Source organism: Dendronephthya gigantea, unplaced genomic scaffold (genome assembly GCF_004324835.1).
Source record: "Dendronephthya gigantea isolate DGI-Jeju-01 unplaced genomic scaffold, DenGig_1.0 000013F, whole genome shotgun sequence".
Lineage (NCBI taxonomy): Eukaryota > Metazoa > Cnidaria > Anthozoa > Malacalcyonacea > Nephtheidae > Dendronephthya > Dendronephthya gigantea.
Window position 1 is genome coordinate 398452 of NW_021163023.1, and position 21508 is coordinate 419959.

General features: G+C 36.1%; 2 protein-coding genes and 1 long non-coding RNA gene across 3 annotated transcripts; all 3 read right to left on the reverse strand.

The window, feature by feature from the left end:
- Positions 1-5553: 5553 nt before the first annotated feature.
- On the reverse strand, positions 5554-6353 carry LOC114519389 (putative nuclease HARBI1). The gene has a single exon (XM_028539512.1). It carries the CDS (start codon positions 6351-6353, stop codon positions 5631-5633), a length of 723 nt encoding a protein of 240 aa, XP_028395313.1. The 3' UTR covers positions 5554-5630.
- A 1886-nt stretch (positions 6354-8239) lies between these two features.
- On the reverse strand, positions 8240-12940 carry LOC114519443. The gene is made up of 3 exons (XR_003686576.1): positions 12872-12940; positions 11180-11324; positions 8240-8321 (listed from the first exon to the last, which is right to left on the reverse strand). It is a non-coding gene; the product is annotated as an uncharacterized LOC114519443 (long non-coding RNA).
- Positions 12941-13354: 414 nt separating this feature from the next.
- Positions 13355-16700, reverse strand: LOC114519390 (EGF-like repeat and discoidin I-like domain-containing protein 3). Its single transcript, XM_028539513.1, has 5 exons — positions 16455-16700; positions 15944-16085; positions 15253-15560; positions 13687-13828; positions 13355-13413 (listed from the first exon to the last, which is right to left on the reverse strand). Exons 1-5 carry the CDS (start codon positions 16698-16700, stop codon positions 13355-13357), a joined length of 897 nt encoding a protein of 298 aa, XP_028395314.1.
- Between the last annotated feature and the right edge of the window lie 4808 nt (positions 16701-21508).

The following is a 21508-nucleotide window of genomic DNA, read 5'->3' on the forward strand; positions in this document are numbered from 1 at the left end:
GATCGACACAATGGTGATAACGGGAAGACCACGGGATAAGCATGCGCACCTGAGTTAGGACAATAACGAACATGGAATACTTAAAAACAAAAGACAAAAATTCTCTATCTTGAACTGCCGTAAGAAAAGTGATAAACGAAAACGTATAAATATTGTGCTGTAATTATTCATTTTTAGGAATTCTTTTTATTTTAAATTAGTTTTCAAATCAAAATTACTGATTCGAAACAAGAAGCACTGTGCAGTCATTGTAATGAACTATTCACATCAGTATCTGAATGCGTGCACGAGCAAAACACTATCTCATAGCCACCAAACAACAGTGTAAAATAATTGTTATCTAACAGCGCTTGCTGTAAAATTCCTGCACAAAATATTCCAAATACCCTGAAAATGTATAGCACTGAGATTCATAGCACATAAGCATTTTTTTAAACGAATCGAAAACTTGGGAGATTTTCTAAAATTTTTTTAGTAATAGAGATCTTTGAATAAATTCTTTGACATCTGCCTTCCATGACCTTCCAGAGATATTGCAAATCGACATCTAATGGACTCCAAATCCCCCGCCCCCTCAACAAAGGAGAACTTTGCCACTCAAGGTACGGTTTAGCGTAACTTCGACAAATAGCAAGAGAAAAAAGTAAAGTTTCGATACAGCAATTTCTGCTCTTCTAAAAGACTAATTCAGACTTTATCAATTGATGTTCGACTTTCATTCCTTGCTATGAAGTTAAAAGCGTTTAATAGATTTTAATTGGAGGAATGAAGCTTTTTGCGTACAATTTCCTAACTTTCTTTGTCTTTGGTGTTTGACGAATGCATGCACAACTTTGCTTCCCTCCCGAAACTGATGTTGTGAAATTAAATGCGTTTGATATTTATTCATTCTTGTAAATCCGTTTCTACAGATTTCTTCTTCCTGTTTCGATCGGAAAGATCAGAAGAAAAAACAAAATCAAGATGCTGTGAAATTTATAATGTTGTTCCAGCAAAAACCATTCAAAAACTTAACAAAAATTGCAAGTGCATGACTCGTGCAATCAACAATTCTCAAAATGGCGGATGCTCATTCGTGTATACTGAACTGTGAAACATCGTCTTTGAAAGACAGACATTGTTTTCTTTATCGTGTTAAATTACCAACAATACGTCATTACTAACACAAGGTAAACAACTTGTGTTTTCCCAACCATATTTTCGGCTTGAAATGCACACACCGCCATCTTTTTTGTATAATTGTTGATTTAATTACAATTTATTACCAGTGCATGTTGGATTACAGACTATTAAGTAATAATTCAGATTCAATCATACTACACTACTTCTACGCATGCTCGTATATCTGACTGTAATATAGTCATTGTATTTGATGCCACTGCATTGCTAATGACTAACTTATACTTATCTCTTATTAACTTCACAAACAGTTCATTCACTGATCATCTACTAATCATATAATTATTCAACTGCTTCATAAGATTCACCACGTCCAGGGCTACAATAAAATATAAGGAATGCATTCTAACTTAGATATTCTGTTTCTATAACTATGAGAAAACGTATGTATAAGGTTTTTCAAGTTAAATTTGTGTAAATTTTTTTAAAAGCCAAATGAAAAGCAATGAATGTATTTACGTTTACCAACTGTCAACAGTTTGGGTGAGTTTTTTGGGTTTCGGCACCTGAGGAAGTCTGCGGCTGCAGGGACAGAATTTTAGAAAAGAGCGCAGTCTTTTTACTTCAGCAATTACACGCGGAGGAATCTCAACGTATTCGTACGTACATACCATTTACAGATCCACAAGACGACGTGTTTTTAATGATATTATCATTACGACCATTTTAACATGACTTCATATTTGATTATGGGATGAATTGATAACAGCATGATGCTCTATTGCAGCAAAGGGTCGCGGGACGTCCTCCCTTGTCTCTGAAAGCGTTTGACTCTCGCTGTTCCCGTGGTTCCGGCGCCACAGTTGGCATATTTTGTACATAAGGCGTAAATTACATAATTTTAAACCGAAACAACACACAGACTTGGTGTTAACCTCAGGTTGTTGTAGCGCTGCAGAGCCAATAAAAACTACAAATCGGGTGGTATATATTTCATGTCTGAGATCTGACGTTTGAAGAAAACACATTCAAATTGTTCAAAATAAATCGCAAACAACGTTACAGACGCGACGATGCACCAGTGGTAAAAAACGCAATAAATGCCATGCAATGATGAAGATATTTTGTTGGTAAATATCGCAGTTCCACGCAGCTAAATATATTCTCTGGCATGTAACTTTGGCTTCCTTTGTAACAAGCTGATATTTATATGAAGTATATAATTTTAGTACATACCTCAGTAACAACCATAAAGCTCAATTCGCATGCATATGAAGTATTGCCTAGACTCTGGATGTATACGAATATAACGAGCAGTGATTGGTGGAGACAGGACATTCTTCACAATGGTATCCCAGTCACTATTCCCATCAAATATCTAGACAAAGTTGCAAATTAAATACTGATGTATTATCTTGAAAATCATAAAAACCTACCCAAATCCGTTTAGAAAATCATAATCTTGACCATGCAGGCTTCCTATGATAGTACTGTACATTCAGTGACAAACAAACAACAGACATACTTTTACATAAACCTGTGCAATATACGAAAACAACGAGGAATTTCGTTTTAAACTGAAGCCGTTCTTCCACTAGGCGATAATTTTCGATCGAACGAATTTTTCGCTCGATTTTCTTTTCAATTGTGAAATGCCGGTCAAAGGCATCCGCCACGGATTTTTTTCAATACTTCACGTAAAATGGTGAATAATGTTCTTTTTCACCGAATGAACGATTTTAAACCCTCGTAGGACCTTTCGTTACTGTTTAGTTTCGTGACATTGACATTAAACCCAACATTAAATTTGGCCGCGTTACCAAGGCGATGTCCTGGGTTAATGTCCCGGTGATATGAGCCTTTTTTTTGAGCCAGTAACTATATGTTAGCTGATACTATAGAGTAAATAATTGATTTATTTTTATGAGAGAATAAGTATGATATTTGTATGGCTCAGTACAGTTTCTCGAGATTTTTAGAAGCACATTTTAAACAGGGATATCAAGCATCTAAATATTTCGCTAGAAGGCTAAAAGTTCATATACTTTGCAGAAACATATCTAGAGCGGAAATCTATTCAGAACTTGTACCTGGCATCCGTTACCATGGCAAAAGAGACGTTTCAAAATAGCCGCCAAACAGGGTTTAATCGTGTGTTATAAGTTTTTTATTTTCTACTTTTATTAATGTTAGTTTCTTTTCTGGATGCTCTTCTCTTCACTTGGGATCTTTGTCATTTTTGGGTTCTTGTCTTGGTTGTCTGTTCTGTAAAGTTGAGCTTCGTAACGTTCAAAGGTTTTTACTCCGCTAGTCCACTGGGGCCGGTTGTTCAAAAGCCGGTTAACGCTAACCCAGGATTAGTGCTAAACCTGGGTTAAATTCCTTAACCCTAGGTTAGTTAATCCTGGGTTAATTCTGCGTTGCTGGAAGGTGGATTAGCGGGTTGATTAGTTATCCCTGGGTTAAAAAATTTAACCCACGGTTTAGAAGCGCGCGAAAATCAAAATGGCGGAAAAAAATTTAGGCCAAAATGAAAGAAAGAGAAAATTAAATTTTTCCACATCGGAAATTAATATAATAACGGAATTAGTGGAAGAAAATCTAGAAATTATCCAGTCAAAGCTTCCAAAAACGCTATAACAAATATAAGGAAGCAAGAAATATGGGCAAAAATTGCCGGGCAAGTGAGCGCACTCGGGATAGCTCACCGCTCCGTGCAAGACATAAAGGACAAGTGGAAAAACCTACAAACCACGGCAAAGAAGGAGTTCGCGCGGCAAAAGAGAAGCTTTGGACAAACAGGAGGTGGTCCACCAGTTAAGAAACCCAAAAAAGCCACGGAGAAGATCATTCGGTTATTTGAAAACGCCCCGTCTTTTACCGGACTAAGTGGCTTTGAAACGAGCGGTAAGTTTAAATTTCATGGGCGAGTTTAGGCAGGTTTTGCTGCCGTATCCAGGCTTCCAATGCCTCTCAATTCATGCACACAACAACAAGAAACCGTTTTCTGTAAAAGAAGGCTTTTCGTCAGTATTGGCGAACTTTATTATTTACAAAGACGTGATATTTTTCGTAGTTACCCGTAATATCAGAAAAAGATAAGTATTTATGTTTCATAATTTAGTAAAGTAATTCACAACTCACAAGGTCGCAGATTATTTTGCATGTCATGATACCAGTCGTCAGTCGATTATACATTTTGATATACGCAATTTTATTATTTACTTCTTCCATGCACAATGAAATCAATATTAATACGATAATTTTTTAATTTTTGTTTAGGGGAATCGGCAACGTTGTTGCGCGATGAAGTTTACACCAACAGTAACGGTTTTGTACAAGTGCAAAGGGAAGCTGATAGCTGTGAACTTGATAACAGTGATGACGATTTAAATACACCACCACCTTCTTTCACACCAGTTTATGGTCCAATTGATGTGGAGCAGCATACCAAACCTACACCCCTACCAGTTGGCACCCAAACAACTCAAAATAAGTCAAAGCTGAAAAAAAAGGTTAACCAGCAAGTTGTCCTTGAGATGCAATACGAAGTCCTCAAGGTGCAAAAGGAAATGATTCTGCTGAAAAATGAGAGACTGAAACTACAAGTAGCGGAGTTGAAAGAAAGGGCAAATGGCAGTAGCAATGGCAATTTTTAATTGAGGGATTTATAATATTTATATCGGGGGTGACATGGACATTGCTTGAAATCATTGTGTACTATAAGTGTACACAGTAAATTAATTACATTATTGAGAATATTACTTGTATTTCATTATTACAGCATTTGTGTTACAGTGGGACCAGTTTTATTATAGGTTCTAGGTCAATCATTTAATGTTGAAAGGTTTGCTGCAGCCAATAATTCAAATATGTATAAATAAATATTGCAAGATCTTTCAGACATACCTCTTGTTTTGGGGCCCCAGCTAGTGCTGTTGTGTATAATATAAGTTACTATAGAATGTGCTTAATTATCTTGTATTTCCCAATTCTAATATTGAAATAATTTCAGGAAAAATGTATTGTAAATTGTTGTGTGGCATATATGCATGCATGGTACATATTTCAATTAAAAAAAGTTATTTGTGATATGTGCCCTGATTTGCCTTCCTGTGTCATGGCCAACTGTGGTTCAACCTCTGGATCTGGTTCTTCTAGATCAACATCCTCTTCTTCATCTGGCTCATTAAACATTATTGCAATATTCTGAAGGACAGCACAAGCACCAATTAACAAGCAGACTTTCTCTGGTTCCATTCTGATCTCTGAATGCAGTAGGTGGAACCTTCTCTTCCATCGCCCAAACACTTGCTCAATCAATACGCGTGTTTTCTTCAAAGACCGATTAAATGCTCTTTCCTTTGCTGTAGTAGGGTCTGTGTAAGGTGTCATAAGGTAGGGTTTTAAGGCGTAACCATGCACTATCTCCCAATATGATCCCATCTTCCAGTGATGTGTGATGCTGCTCTATAAACTGTTGTATCTGTGACATTCGAAATATATGGCTGTCATGGACACTTCCAGGCCATCGGGCAACCAGATTTATGAACTTTCCTAAATGAAATGTGAAGAATGTTTGCTTTTCGACTGTATTCCATGCATTCCACCAGTATTAACAGTATCCCTACTTTACTATAGTAATTGTAACTATAATTGGTACATATAGAGTATAATAATTTACCTCGATCGTCGCAAATTGCTTGAACATTAATAGAATGATAGCGTTTCCGATTGACGTAATAATTCTCGTTTAGATGTGGTGCCTGGATTCGAATATGCGTACAATCGATACAACCAATAACGCCAGGAAAATTGGCCATGTCGTAAAACCCGTTCTTTATTTTCTCTTTTTCTTGATTTGAAGGCCAACGAATGAACTGTTCTCGTTTGTTTGATAGAGCAAGGCATACGTCACGAACTACTCGCGATACGGTGGACTTGTCAACGCCAAATGTGTCTCCGATAACCTGTAGGAAGCTTCCGCTTGCGAAAAACCGTAGTGCGATGAGAACTTGGACGTCGGGAATTAGTGAAAAATTTCTTTTAGTGTCACGAATAAGGTCATCGTATAGCAAATTTGTAATGTAATTTATTGCTTGGTAACCAAATCTGTATCTAATTCGCAATTCCGCATCAGTTAAACCTCGAATGTTCACGTTATCGTGACGATATCGCCTTTGTCTGCGAGGAAAATTCCGTATTGGTACAACAAACTGTAAAACATCCGCCATGTTATTTTGCACTTAACCTAGGATTAAAATTTTAAACCACCTAGCTAGCAGGGTTAATTTTTTTATCAATTTTAACCCAGGGTTAACGCTAACCGAGCTTTGTGCAACGCAAATTAACCAAGGTTTAACATTTAACCCTGGGTTAGGCATTTTTAACCCTGGGTTAGCGTTAACCGGCTTTTGAACAACCGGCCCCTGAAGGTTGGGGTGTTGTGCACGTCCTTTTATAGTAACGGTTGAGGGAAACTTGCAGACGTCATAAACCAGAGTGGCTGATTCTTATCCAACCAATCAGCGTTGTAAGTTAGAAATGTGGGCTGGTCTAGAAGCTCGTTCCAGCTCTCATATCTTGTTTGTTTAAGGCGTTGTCGCACTGTTGCTCAATCGATCAATACTTAAAAATGTTCATAACTTAAAATATTCATCATCAACAACTAGTAAAATTTACAAACAATACCTCTGTGAACAATATCTTTTAACTTAAACTATTTTCACTCTTATTTTATCGAATTGAACTTTTGATGACGTAATCTATTACATGTTTGACCGAGCAACATTTTTAACACAATTGATTGACATAAGAACTTGAATGGCCTACAGCACGCACATTTTTTATAAAATGTGACCATTAAGATAAGTGACGACTTAAGACTGTTTATCCAGGTATTAGTTCTGAGAGGGTGATAAATATTTTCACCTTATTACTTATTTAATCCCACGATATGTCATACATAAAAGGGAAAGGCGATTAATGTTTGTTAATGGCTGAAAATGATATTTACTCTGGCGTCTTGTGGCAAAAATCATTCACTAATCCCTGTCATGCTATTGATATTCCTATTTTTACAGCTATTTTTATATGCATATCTCTAAACTCAATAAAGCCTTGCGTAACACGTGTTTACATCAGTGGCGTAGCCAGTCCGACAATTTAGTCATGCTATGCTAATATTTTGGTGTTCATCGACTGTGAAAACAATGAATTTCTAAAGAAATGAATAATGATAATAACATAAAATTTGCATAGCATGACTAAATTGTCAGGCTGGCTACGCCACTGGTTTACATTCCAAACGAGTTCGGTGTCCCCAATTTTTTTGTATTAAACATTTACGCTATAGGTGTTTTATCTATAAAAAGTTTTAAAAAAATTCTGCCATGGGGAAGTTTCTTAATAAGCTAAAATAACCTTTTTTAAATAGAAAAAATTTCCATGAAAGAACTTTTTTAAAACGTTTGATAGCTAAAGCATCTATGGCGTAAACATTTAATACAAAAAAGTAATCAAGGGTCACCGAACTCGTGCGATATAAACACGATTAAACCTTGTTTGGCGACCATTCTGTTGTAATGGTAACGGGCGGCAGGAACAAGTTCTGAATAGATTTCCGCTCTAAACATGTTTCCTCCACAGTACATTAACTTTTAGTCCTCTAGCGAAAGATTTAGATGCTCGATATCCCTGTTTAAAATATGCAATAAAAAATTTCGAGAAACTGTATCGAGCCTTCCTATATCGGTAGCCCTCCAATAACCTGCCCCAGACTTTATTAACTGTATTTTTTTATAAGTCCTGCAGTGCAATAATTCTCACCTTATCATCACCCTCATCTTTGTAAGACTCGAATGTTGTTCCATTCAGACTATGCTTCACAGAATAGGTCTTCACCCAACAATAACCATAATAATGTTTATAATAATAATATCCTCCATGAGTGGCAATCCCTGAGACAACTTCCTTATTGCCAAGATCAACCTGTATCCACGGGTTCTGGTCGTCCACTATTGCTATCCATCCTGCTTTTGTTCCCCAAATTATTTCTTTCCATTCTCTAATGTTGTACAATCGTCCATAAGCTGCTGAGTGACTTTTCCAATAACTCGAAGAAGTCAATTGTGAATCTTTAACTTTTTTCTCATCTTCCACGCCAAGTGTCTTTTCACCAGCTTTGCAAGGAATTGCATTCACTAGAGAGTGTTTTAAAAATTTAAACCTGTGCAGGATAAAAGTCATAAGACTAGTTGCATATCACACAAGCGCTAGATATACATGACTAGTTTCAAAGAAATTAATAACTACTGTTAATGAGCTAATATAACCACTGAAGCACCGGGCGAGGGTGCTAAATCCGCCAGGAGATTTTAATTTCGCCCGGGAATGCAGATGTGAAATGAAAGTTGTCCGCCATTTTGTCATGGACGTTGGGTGTTTTTGTAAGTTATGTACATGCGTTAAAACGAGTTAAAACTGGTAACTAGCAAACGTTTACAAACGTGCGATTGGCTAAATTAAAATATGGGTTAACGTCAGCATAACTGATATTTTGTATTATAAAACTTTTTTTTAAATAGTATTTTTCATTTGTATGGTCTTAAAAATATACGAAAAATTGACTCGTAAAATTGATTAAAATATAATGTAAAAGATGCCATTGGATAGAAAAACTTTCATTCAAATGGATGGTAAAAAATCTACGATTTTGAAGCATTTTTAGAGTTTTTTTGAACAGGTAAATGGGTAGATTTTTTATTTCAAAGCATGCAAGTGTTTTGTAAATTTAATATGTGGATTTACTTTGTATGACACCTCTTTGAATTTATTCGTCAGTTGCGTTGAAATAAAAGTATTTATTTTTAAAGGTGAATCTGTTTAAAGAGTAATTGAAATTTCGCTAAAAATTGTAGTATTTAATTTTAAAACTATTCGTAGAACAATTATGATTATAGCCGAATTATTTTATCTTTGTTTTTTTACGACTTCGATCATTCAGCAGAAATGAGTATTATAGAATTTCAGTGATGGAAATATATGTTTATTGCTTCAGGCACGGGGACTTTGCATGCATGTATTTCTGGTAAGACTCTTATGATTACAGCGAGCAGCAGTTTGTAGATTTGAATGGCATTAAAAGAAATCCCCAATAGTCTTGGAACGATAATGCCACAGAGGAGAGATGGACAGAGAGTCGACTCGCGGCTCCACGCGTCCCCACTTTTTTACTCGCGCGCGCTAGTAAGCGTTTACACCCGATTCCCTTCTGGTAAGCTCCGAGCACATTTTTAATAAGGAAAAATGGAATTTTTGCTAGAAAAAATGCAATTTAAAAAAATTTAGCCGCTTTGGCTGAAATGTTCCAAACGTTTTTTGTAGTGTAAGGTAAGAGCTAAAATATATTTTCTTTAGAAAGCCCAGGGATGACATGCTTGGTGAAAATTTGATCAAAAAAGTTTGAAAAATGACTGAAAAACTATATGTAATCGAACGGCAACTCCGCTTGAGAAGTAAAGATACATAATTATGAATGTTTTCAGTGAATGTTTGTATCATCAAATTGTACTAATTATTAAAAAACTGATATCCTCTGCGAGTTAAAGCTATACAACGCCTAAAACTCTGTTTTGTTTTGAAATATTTTGCAATGTATTTTGTCGATATTTTAAAATGAAAACGCGAATTTAAATCCTTGAAATTCGTCCTATATTGTTATCCCACAAATATGCAAACGCTCTTCTGCTAGTTGACAAACAATAAAAAAGCAGCTCTGAGAACGTTTCGCTTTGGCAAACACAATTTGACAATTCAGGTAAAAATATGGCAGTCGACAAGGGTAATCAGAACTCACTTACAAAACAAGGATTTTAATACTGCTTTTAAAAACAGTACGATCATTTAAACCCAAAAAAACAAACAACTTACCGTTCGTCTCCAAAATTTTAGCCCAAAAATGAAGATAATCCGACCCAGTAAAAAAAAATCAATTTTTCACCTCTCGAACAGCGTTTTTTTTATACTTTTGTTTTGAAATTTGGCCGAAAGAGCTTACCAGAAGAGAATCGGGTGGTTGCATGGCGCGTGGAAATGACGTGAGAATGACGTGCATTAGGCAAAACTCGGGGACACTCGTTTAAACATTAAATCGGAAGAGTTGACTCTCTGTCCATCTCTCCTCTGTGATAATGCCCCCACCCACCCGGGGAGGCAGTCGCGAGGTTGCTTTTCGCTTGCGATCCTATATTCATAACCCGCCTATTGTGCGTTTATATGAGCCCGTCATTGCCGAGATCTCGCCTCGCTCAAGCGAGATCTTGGCAAAGCGGGCTGGCCCACTTTCCATGTGAATCAAATTTGAAAAACATATAGAAACAAGTTAGGAAGGGCGATCTCACCTCTGGCGAATCAGCCGGCAAAGCGGCCCAGCCTGGCTCAATATATAAAGGGCCTTAGCCCGGTAAGCCGGGCTGAAAATCGCTGATCGCTTTCTTCACAAACATGCCATCATAGCATCATTTCTCCATCTTATATATATGTATTTTGCAAACCAAAAGAACATATGAATTTGAAAAATTAACGAAAAAAACCCACCGAAAACTGTAATCGATGCAAGCAACATTTTCCCAATTGTGTAAACAGCAATTTGTATTTCCCGCTTTACCGCGCATCAGTGAATTAACTACGTAACGCTACCAGGCAAGCCCGCCCCATGTGAATCAGAAAATAAACTGGCCCGGCAAAGCGAGCTAGCCCGGCTACTTCGCGCGAGATCCTGACTGTGCCCAGGTCAAGATTCAATTGGGCGTAATTGGCGCATTATCAGATCAACAAAATACATCAGCAGATGTCCAACAATAACAGATTAGCATTCGCTCTTCAGCTTCGTATTGTATATTCGTCCCAAGAACGTCTATTGCTAGTGCAGAAAACCTTTTTATTTGTCGAAAATTTTCACACTCACTTTTCAGTGTATTTTATAGAAACGCAATTAAGAAAATTTACAAATTTACAATTGCTATTTGCCAACTTCTGCCTGCACTGCTTTTAATCCTACCTCTTTGACAACCATAAAGTTCCACTCTCAAGGAAATGCCATTTTTGTTCCATGTCTTTGGGTGTATGCGGATATAACGAGCTGTTACAGCTGGTGATAAGACATTTGTCACAACAGAATTTCCGTCCGTATTTCCATCGAACATCTGAAAGGAAATGTTGAATAGTCGCTGTATTTTCACTGTTTCATATTTTACTTGGGCGTCTTTATATTAAATTTTAAAATATTGTAAAATAGCAAAAGCGCAGGTGCCCCAGCATGCCTCAGTAAGCAGAGGACAAGTGGGGAAGTCGCCCTCTCTGCCTCATGGCTCAGAATACATTATTAATTTTTTCGAACGGGATTGACTGTTGCATTTTTTGTTCACTAATTTGAATCAAGTAATTCTAAAATCAACATACCGACCGTGCGGGAGCCGACAACTAATGTCACACTTTGTAACGCAACTAATGAATAACCAGAGATTCCACCATAAACCTCACCCATCTTGACGCTTCGTGACATTATGTATAAAACTTCATACCAAAATCCTTCAAGTATTATCCAGCAATTAACCATAACTCCAGCAAATCATCGCAGTTTTAGTACTTAATTAATTAGCCATTTTTTAATCGAGCAGGGTACTGGTTTCGTCGCGAACCGCAAAGCATCTATAGATTGTTTGGAGGGACAAATGATTTCAGACTTATATTTCCTGTCCCTCCAAACAGTCCATAGATGCTTTGCGATTCGTGACTAGACCCAGTACCCTGCTCGATTGGGAAATGGCTAATTAATGCCACAAATCGTCATAGTAGGTAAGGTTTTTTTTTATATCAGACCTCCTTATAAGGCAATAATGAAAAAGGATTAAAAATTTTTTAACGAAGACTACAGAGTGTATAAAAAAGAAGATCTTTAGAAATTAATCAATTGCTATAATTTCCATCACTATGCTAAGCCTTTGATGTGTAAAATATTGTCAGCGTTGTGCAAATATTACATATCTTTGTTATGAGCCAAAAAGTCTTTCTGCTCCTGGGAATTTGACATAACTTCTAAAAGCAAAATTCTGCACAATAATGCATGGTCAAAAAAGAGTTTTTTTCGCCCAGACTTATATCCAGATGTAAAGTACAGCTGTGGTACAAAACACGTTTTGAGAAAGGTTCTTGATCGATCGAACCTGAACAACGCCGGTGTGAAATTAATGAGCAGTAATAATTCGTGCCATGCATTAGATTTTATTCGATTGTGCATGTTTGCAAACCCGTGGGTTTGGAAAAATTGACCAGGCATTTAAATTATAACAATAGTTTAATTTCTGAAGGTCTTTCTTTTTTTATACACCCTGTATAGAAAAAAGCCCCTGCTGTGTCATTATGTCAGGAAATTTCGTCAGATTGTGGAAACACAGTGAGTGTTACAATTAGGTCATAAAATCAGGACATTGGCTGCGACTTGATCACATTTAATGATCAGAAAAAAAAATTCATTTCCCTCTGGAAACTGTCTGCTAAAGATAGTTAAAAGTGGACAGCAATCTGATTGAATAATAGCTGTGCTGGATTAGACAATTATTTAATGGTTTCCTTGTTTTGGATGGCCTGATCAAAACACGCAGGAGTTTTGCGAGAGTTAAGAAAAGCGCGCTGAAAAAACTCCTTGTATAATAATATCAATAATAAGATTATTATCTCTTTAGCTGCTCACCTTCTGAGTTGCATAAATTTTGTATGAAGCGAGGTTTTCTTTATCCACACCGTAAGAGATCGAATAAGTCTCGACCCAATAATGATTAGAACCAGAACCTTGAGTGGCAATCGCTATAACAAATTCCTTTTTGCCAAGATCGACTTGGAACCATTGGTTCAGATCACTATTTCTGGGATACCAAAAGTCTACACCATTTAATCTTCCTTGTGATGCAGAATATTCATTTTGTTTAAATGATGACATCTGATAATTCTTTATACTTCCATCCTCTACTCCAAGTGGAACCTCTTTGGTGTTGCAAGGACCTTAATTGTTGTAAGAAATGCAAAAAAGTAAGACACGTACATAAAATCTAAGAGAATAATCTAAATAATTTTCACCTGTTTTTCCGAATTATAGTATGAAGGGAGATAATGTAAATTCTAATTTACATTAAAGTGGGAAAACAAATGTGTTTCCGCATAGAAATAATAGACTTACTTAAAACTTTGCGATCTTATATGTAAGTAATGGTGTTGACTGCCAATTCTCGCGAGATCCTGACCGTGCCCAAGTCAAGAATCAATTGGTGCATTATCAGATCAACAAGGTACATCAGGAGATGTCCCAGGATAACAGGTTAGCATGCACCCTTCAGCTTCGTATTGTATATTCGTCTCAAGAACGTCTATTGCTAGTCCAAAAAACCTTGTTATTTGTCGAAAAATTTCACACTTTCTTTTCAGGGTATTTTATAAAAACGCAATTAAAAAAAATTTTCAAATTTACAATTAATATTTGCAAACTTCTTCCTGCACTGCTTTTAATCTTACCTTTTTGACAACCATAAAGTTCCACTCTCAAGGAAATGTAAATGATCCATGTCTTTGGGTGTATGCGAATATAACGAGCTGTCACAGCTGGTGATAAGACATTTTTCACAACAGAATTTCCGTCCGTATTTCCATGAAACTCCTGAAAGGAAATGTTGAATGGTCGCTGTACTTTCACTGTTTCATATTTCACTTGGGTCTCTTTATATTAAATTTTAAAAGATTAGCTTAAATTTCAAAGCAGCATCAAAGTAGCAAAGCGCAGTTGCTCCCGCATGCTTCAGTAAGCATAGGACAAATGGGGAAGTCGCCCGGCTGCCCATGGCTCAGGCGTCCCTGCCTAAAAGCGTCTATCGTTGACTGAATGACAATATAGAATATTAATTTTTTCGAACGGGATTGATTGTCACGTTCTTTGTTGACTAATTTGAATCAAGTAATTCTAAAATCAACATACCGACCGCGCGGGAGCCAACAACTAATGTCACACTTTGTAACACAACTAATGTATAACCAGAGATTCCACCATAAACCTCACCCATCTTGACGCTTCGTGACATTATGTATAAAACTTCAGACCAAAATCCTTCAAGTATTATCCAGCAATTAACCATAACTCCGGCAAATCATCACATTTTTAGCACTTATTAATGCCACAAATCGTCATACTAGGTGAGGGAATGATGAAAAAAGAGGCAAAATTTTTTAGCGAAGACTACAGAGCGAATAAAAAAAGAAGACGTTTAGAAATTAATCAATTGTTATAATTTAACAGTCCCATCGATATGCTAAGCCTTTGGATTTGTAAAATATTGTCAGCTTTGTAGATATATTATATGTGCAGATATATGTGCAGATATGTATACAGATCTTTGTTACAAGATAAAAAGCCTTTCTTCTCCTGGGAATTTTACATAACTTCTAAAAGCAAAATTGTGCACAATAATGCATGGTCAAAAAAGAGTTTTTATTGCCCAGACTTTTATCCAGATGTAAAGTACAGCTGTGGTACAAAACACTTTTTGAGAAAGGTTCTTGATCGATCGAACCTGAACAACGACGGTGTGAAATTAATGAGCAGTAATAATTCGTGCTATGCATTAGATTTTATTCGATTGTGCATGTTTGCGCACGCGTGGGTTTGGAAAAATTGACCAGGCATTTAAATTATAACAATAGTTTAATTTCTAAAGGTTCCTTTTTTATACACCCTGTGTAGAAAAAAGCCCTTGCTGTGTCATTATGTCAGGAAATTTCGTCAGATGGTGGAAACACAGTGAGTGTTACAATAAGGTCATAAAATCAGGACATTGGCAAAGACTGGATCACATTTTATGATCAGAAAAAAAACTCGCTGCAAAAAAAGATAGTTAAGAGTGGATAGCAATTTGATTGAATAATAGCTGCTGACTGGAATAAAAAAATTACTTGATGGTTTCCGTGTTTGGATGACCTGATCCAAACACGCGGAAATGTTGCCAGAGTGAAGAAAAAGCGCGCTGAAAAAAATCCTGACTCTTTGTACAATAATATAATAATAGGATTATTATGTCTTTAGCTTTTCACCTTCTCAGTTGCATTAATTTTGTATAAAGTGAGGTTTTCTTTATCCACACCGTAAGAGATCAAATAAGTCTTCATCCAAAAAGCAATACCAGAACCTTGGGTAGCAATCGCTGTAACAAGTTCCTTTTTGCGAAGATCGACTTGGAGCCATTCGTTCTGATCATCATATGTAGGATACCAAGAGTATGCACCGTTTAATCTTCCTTTTGATGTGGAAAATCCATTTTCATGATTTGATGATGACATCTGAGAATTCTTTATTCTTCCATCCTCTACTCCAAGTGGAACCTCACTTGTGTTGCAAAAACCTTGTCGTAAGAAATGCAAAAAAGTAAGAACGTATGTAAGATCTAAGAGAATCACTTTTTCGATCAATGCGTGCATTGGTCACTTGAAGATGTCAAGCGAATTAATTTTACATACCAACTCATGCAACAATGGAGACCTGGAACTGGGATCGGATGACAGTAAAAAAAATAGAATCAGGATCAATTATATATAATGTGTAAAATCGAAGTTACAAGAAGAATTTTTTTCACAAAATGTTATGTTGTTTAAAGGATCTTATGATGATAATTCACGGCACCCGACTTTTCACCCACAATCCAACGCCATGTTGGAGTTAATTTGGGACGTGCGAATTGAAGGTGAACGAGGGACTGGAAAGATGTGAGTGTTTAGTATTATTTACCTGTGTAGCAACCAATAACTTCGATTCTTAAGGATATGTAATCAGACCAAGACACTGGGTGTATGCGAATATAACGCGCATTTATTGCTGGATATAAGCGATTTGTCACGACTGTATCCTCGTCATAATTTCCAGCGAATACCTTTATAAATTATAAATGATGGGTAACATTGAACTTTTGCGTTATGAACTAATTTTGAGATCCATGAGTTTCTTTAATAGACAAAAACATTTCCGTGACATTTCGAGTGTCTATTTCAAGGTCATTGTCAATATCACCTGAATTCTATGTCTTGTTTTTTAACAACTTAATATTTTAGTACACTTTTTTAGCTGCGGTGATTTATTCGAGTTTTCATTTTTATTTTGATTTGAAAGTAATTTAGAGGGATTGTGCGTAACAATTGTGTGTCAATTTCCTTTCCATAAAAAATCCTGAAAAAGTCATTAGCTCTGATTGTTTGTACGATGATAATATAATAATAGGATTATTATATCTTTGGCTGCTCACCTTCTGAGTTGCATTAATTTTGTATGAAGTGAGGTTTTCTTTATCCACACCGTAAGAGATCGAATAAGTCTCTACCCAATAACTATCACCAGAACCTTGACTGGCAATCGCTGTAACAAGTTCCTTTTTGCCAAGATCGACTTGGAGCCATTGGTTCTGATCATTATTTGTAGAATACCAAGAGTCTACATCGTTTAATCTTCCTTTTGATGTAGAAAATCCGTTTTTTTCACTTGATGATGACATCTGAGAATTCTTTATTCTTCCATCCTCTACTCCAAATGGAGCCTCACTGGTGTTGCAAAAACCTTGTTGTAAGAAATGCAAAAAAGTAAGATACGTGCATAATATCTAAGAGAATAACCCGAAATTTCTCACCATTATTTCAACTAATAATGTGAAAGGAGAAAATTTAAATTCTAAATTACAGCAAAACAAATGTGTTTCCGCATAGAAATAATAGAATTACTTAGAATTTTCCAGTGCTGATGTCATATGAAATGAAGGAAATGATAATTCAGTTTTGTCGAGAATATGGTTTCTGATTGGTTGATTTTTATACCCAGATCAGCTGGATATTATCATGAAGGATAATAATTCACCCCACCCGACTTTTCACCCACAATCCAACACTATGTTGGAGTTAGTTTGGGACGTGCGAATTGAAGGTGAACGAGGGACTGGAAAGATGTCAGTGTTAAGTATTATTTACCTGTGCACGTGTGGCAGCCAATAACTTCGATTCTCATGGATATGTCTTTAAACCAAGACACTGGGTGTATGCGAATACAACGCGCATTTATTGCTGGATATAAGAGATTTGTCACGACTGAATCCTCGTCATAATTTCCAGCGAATACCTTTATAAATTATAAAGATGGGTAACATTGAACTTTTGCATTATGAACTAATTTTGACTACCGAAAAAAAAACCTTGTTAAAACAAGATCCATGAGTTTCTTTAATAGACAAAAACATTTCGGTGACATTTCGAGTGTCTATTTCAAAGTCATTGTCAATATCACCTGAATTCTATGTCTTGTTTTTTAACAACTTAGTAATTTTAGTACACTTTTTTAGCTGTGGTGATTTATTCGAGTTTTCATTTTTATTTTGATTTGAAAGTAATTGAGAGGGATAGTGCGTACCAATTGTGTGTTAGTTTCCTTTCCATAAAAAATCCTGAAAAAGTCATTAGCTCTGATTGTTTGTACGATGATAATATAATAATAGGATTATTATATCTTTGGCTGCTCACCTTCTGAGTTGCATTAATTTTGTATGAAGTGAGGTTTTCTTTATCCACACCGTAAGAGAACGAATAAGTCTTCACCCAATAACTATGACCAGAACCTTGAGTGGCAATCGCTGTAACAAGTTCCTTTTTGCCAAGATCGACTTGGAGCCGGCCATTGGTTCTGATAATTATTTGTGGGACACCAAGAGTCTGCACTGTTTAATCTTCCTTTTGATGTAGAAAATCCATTTTGTTCAGTTGATGATGACATCTGAGAATTCTTTATTCTTCCATCCTCTACTCCAAGTGGAACCTCGCTGGTGTTGCAAAAACCTTGTTGTAAAAAATGCAAAAAAGTAAGATACGTGCATAATGTCTAAGAGAATAACTCGAAGTAATTTCTCCCCATTATTTCAACTAATAATGTAAAGGGCGAAAAATTTAAATTCCAAATCTAGATCACAGCAAAACAAATATGTTTCCGCATAGAAATAATAGAATTACTTAAAATTTTCCAGCGCTGATGTCATATGAAATGAAGGAAATTATAATTCCATTTTGTCGAGGATCTGGTTTCTGATTGGTTGATTTTTATACCCACATCAGCTGAATATTATCATAAAAGTAATAATTCACCCCACCCGACTCTTCCACAATCCAATGCTTTGTTGGAGTTAATTAGGGACGTGCGTGTTGAAGGTGAACGAGAGAGTGGAAACAAGTTAGACATGCTCAATGTTGAGTATTATTTACCTGTGTAGCAACCATTAACTTCGATTCTCAAGGATATGTAATTAAACCAGGACACTGGGTGTATGCGAATATAACGCGCATTTATTACTGGATATAAGAGATTTATCACGACAGAATCCTTGTCATAATTTCCAGAGAATACCTTTATAAATTATAAATGGTTCATAAAATTGAACTTTTACATTACAGAATACCTTTGATTAAGGAAAAAAATTAAAGATATAAAATATATCACGACAGATAAACAGATCGCATTAAAACTACTAAGATACATTGGGGAGGGGGGTATTAACAACCGCTGTAGGTAATAGAATATTAAAAATTTGCAAACTTTGAGAGGCATATGTTGCACATTTTACAACATTTCGCAACTTATTATTTTAGTACACGTTTTGCAGTTGTGGTGATTTATTTCAATTTTCATTCCTAGATCAAAAAGTAGTCTCAGAATAGCTCTAAAGTCAGTGATTCGAAATTAATCTAGAGAGAACTTGGAACCTAGAGGGAGTGGTAACAATTGTGTGTCAGGTTCCTTTTGCAAGAAAAACCACAAGAAGCCATTGGCTCTGACTGTTTGCAGAATAATAATATAATAATAGGATTATCATCACGTTTGCTGGTAACCTTCTGAGTTGCATTCATTTTGTACAAAGTGAGACTTTCTTTATCCACACCGTAAGAGATCGAAAAGGTCTTCACCCAATAACTATCACCAGAATCTTGAGTGGCAATTGCTGTAACAAGTTCCTTTTTGCCCAGATCGACTTGGAGCCATTGGTTCTGATCATTATTTGTGGAATACCAAGAGAGTGCACCATTTAATCTTCCTTTTGATGCAGAGATTCCATTTTCATCAGTTGATGATGACATCTGGGAATTCTTTATTCTTCCATCCTCTACTCCAAATGGAGCCTCACTGGTGTTGCGAAAACCTTGTTGTAAGAAATGCAATAACGTAAGATACGTACATAATATCTAAAAGAAACAATTGATGCAATTTCTCCCCGTTCTTCCAACTAATAGTATGGGACGCCAAGAGTCTTCACCGCTTAATCGCCCTTTTGATGCAGAAAATTCGTCTTTTCGATGATGACATCTGCATGAGTATTTTCTATCCTTGCACGAACCTTGTTTTTACATATGCCAAAAAATTAAGTAGCTACGTTTATTGGGGCGAGCCTGAGCGCGCCCCATAGTTTGGTGGCTAACAGAGCTCAAGCGCAATGCATTATATGGTGCGTACGTATGTACACAGAACTAGTCTTGTTCTACAGTGATTTAAATCCTGTTTAAATCCTACCGGTCTTTCGCCATGGATGCACCGGTTATTTTGAGAACTTTCAGTTCAACAACTATAGACCTATACAGTCATTTAGAGTACATTTTGTCATGACTACAGTGCAGATATTTTTTTTTCTACGTTAAACAATTTCTGAGTGCGAAGCCCAGTTTCAATTTTATTTTTGCTGGATACTGATGCATTCTGGTAGTCTCTAGGATTACGAGTATGAACCTTATTGCAAATATTTAAAACATTGTTTGTATAAATGTTTTGTTTACATGAATGCATCGGCTATTCGTATTTCGTACTTATTTATATTTCTACTTTTGAAATGGAAACCCGAATTCGATTTGATTTGGGCTGAATATTCTACCTGTAATCCTTTTATTCTCCCCTGGTACTATTTGCATTATTTTCAAGTTTTTTTGCAATCTTTGAATGTTTTGACATTTTATTATGATGCATTTATGGTCTGCTATTTTTAGCGTGCGTGCTGAAAAGCATTCAAAAATTTCTATATTACATATTCAATATTTTATGCGTGAAACTGAGTGAACGGAAGATCATTTCATGATTTCAATTGCATGTTTAATGTGTTAACAAAATATCAAATAATAATGATACCCTGTTTCTAGAAGCTCTTTGCCAGAGCTGCAAAAAGAGTTCATCCTTCCTCCGGTAGGATTTCAAGTTTTGAATATCTTCCTCAAAATGGGTTTCCACTGAGCCAAGTGGAAACCGGCAGAAAGAAATATTTGGTTTTTTGTTACATGCATATGATCAATTAAAGCGTTCAGCTTTGAATCTTCCTCACAAATCTCATTCAAAGAAAACCTTCCTCCGGGTGGTACCCGCGTACCCGCAGCTTTTTTTGCAAATTGGCAAGGTCAATTATTGAACTCAATTTATTACATTTATTATGTTATATTTATTATAGACGAATAGTCGAGTGGTATCATTTGCTTTCATTTAATGGCACCCATGCTTTAAGCAAAGTCTACTCAGAGATATGGGAGTAATATATCCGTGACAATTTCCAATACATGAAAAGTAATACATTTTTTATACACTTCAACAAGAGGGAATTTCGCTTTCAACTAATCGGCACTGTTGTTTAAATTTTTTAGGCAAAGCCAATTAGAATGCCTAAATTTTTAATACTTCATGTAAAATGGTAAATAATTCGCCTTTTTACCGGAAGTAGTCAAAATTTATGCATTCTGATTGGGTTACAGAAAATGTAAAAAAACTTGCTGATTGGTCTAAAACGAAATTCCCCCTTGTTATACACATTACAAAAAACGTCGTATGATTTATGTCACGCACCAACCTACCTTTTGGTACAGTGACAGGCGCCAGTGGAAGAACGTTTGTACTCGGAACTAAAGATGAGAGGACACCGTCACATCAGTCACATAGATTAGGATAGGAGAAAATACTAGTTACATATGGATACCAGGGGCCGGTTGTTCAAAAGGTGGATAAAGTTATAACCACTGGATAGTGACTTTTTCAACCGTCGTAAAAAAGTTCAGAAAAATAAACGATAAAGTTACTTAAAAAAATTATTTCAACTTCGAAATTGTGAAGTTTAATCTTGGCCCCATAGCGACGACTTTTTAGCCAGCATAAATTCTCCCTAACTAACCCTAACTAACCCTCAAAAAACCCACTCACCTGAAAAAATGAGATAGTTCTTGTCCGTCTTCAACCAAAAATCACCAATAAATTCATATTTTTCTCCTTTTCCAGTCATAACTGTAACCTAAATGCGTACCAAAT

Excerpts from the sequence above, each read along its gene's own strand:
- LOC114519390 (XM_028539513.1), bottom strand. The coding sequence starts at position 16,700 with ATGTCATCATCAAGTGAAAAAAACGGATTTTCTACATCAAAAGGAAGA. Across the intron at positions 15,561-15,943 it reads AGTTATTGGTTGCTACACAG|GTTTTTGCAACACAAGTGAG; the intron begins GTAAATAATACT and ends TCTTACGACAAG. Across the intron at positions 13,414-13,686 it reads ACTTTATGGTTGTCAAAAAG|GATCTCGCGAGAATTGGCAG; the intron begins GTAAGATTAAAA and ends GGGCACGGTCAG.
- LOC114519389 (XM_028539512.1), bottom strand. The coding sequence starts at position 6,353 with ATGGCGGATGTTTTACAGTTTGTTGTACCAATACGGAATTTTCCTCGC.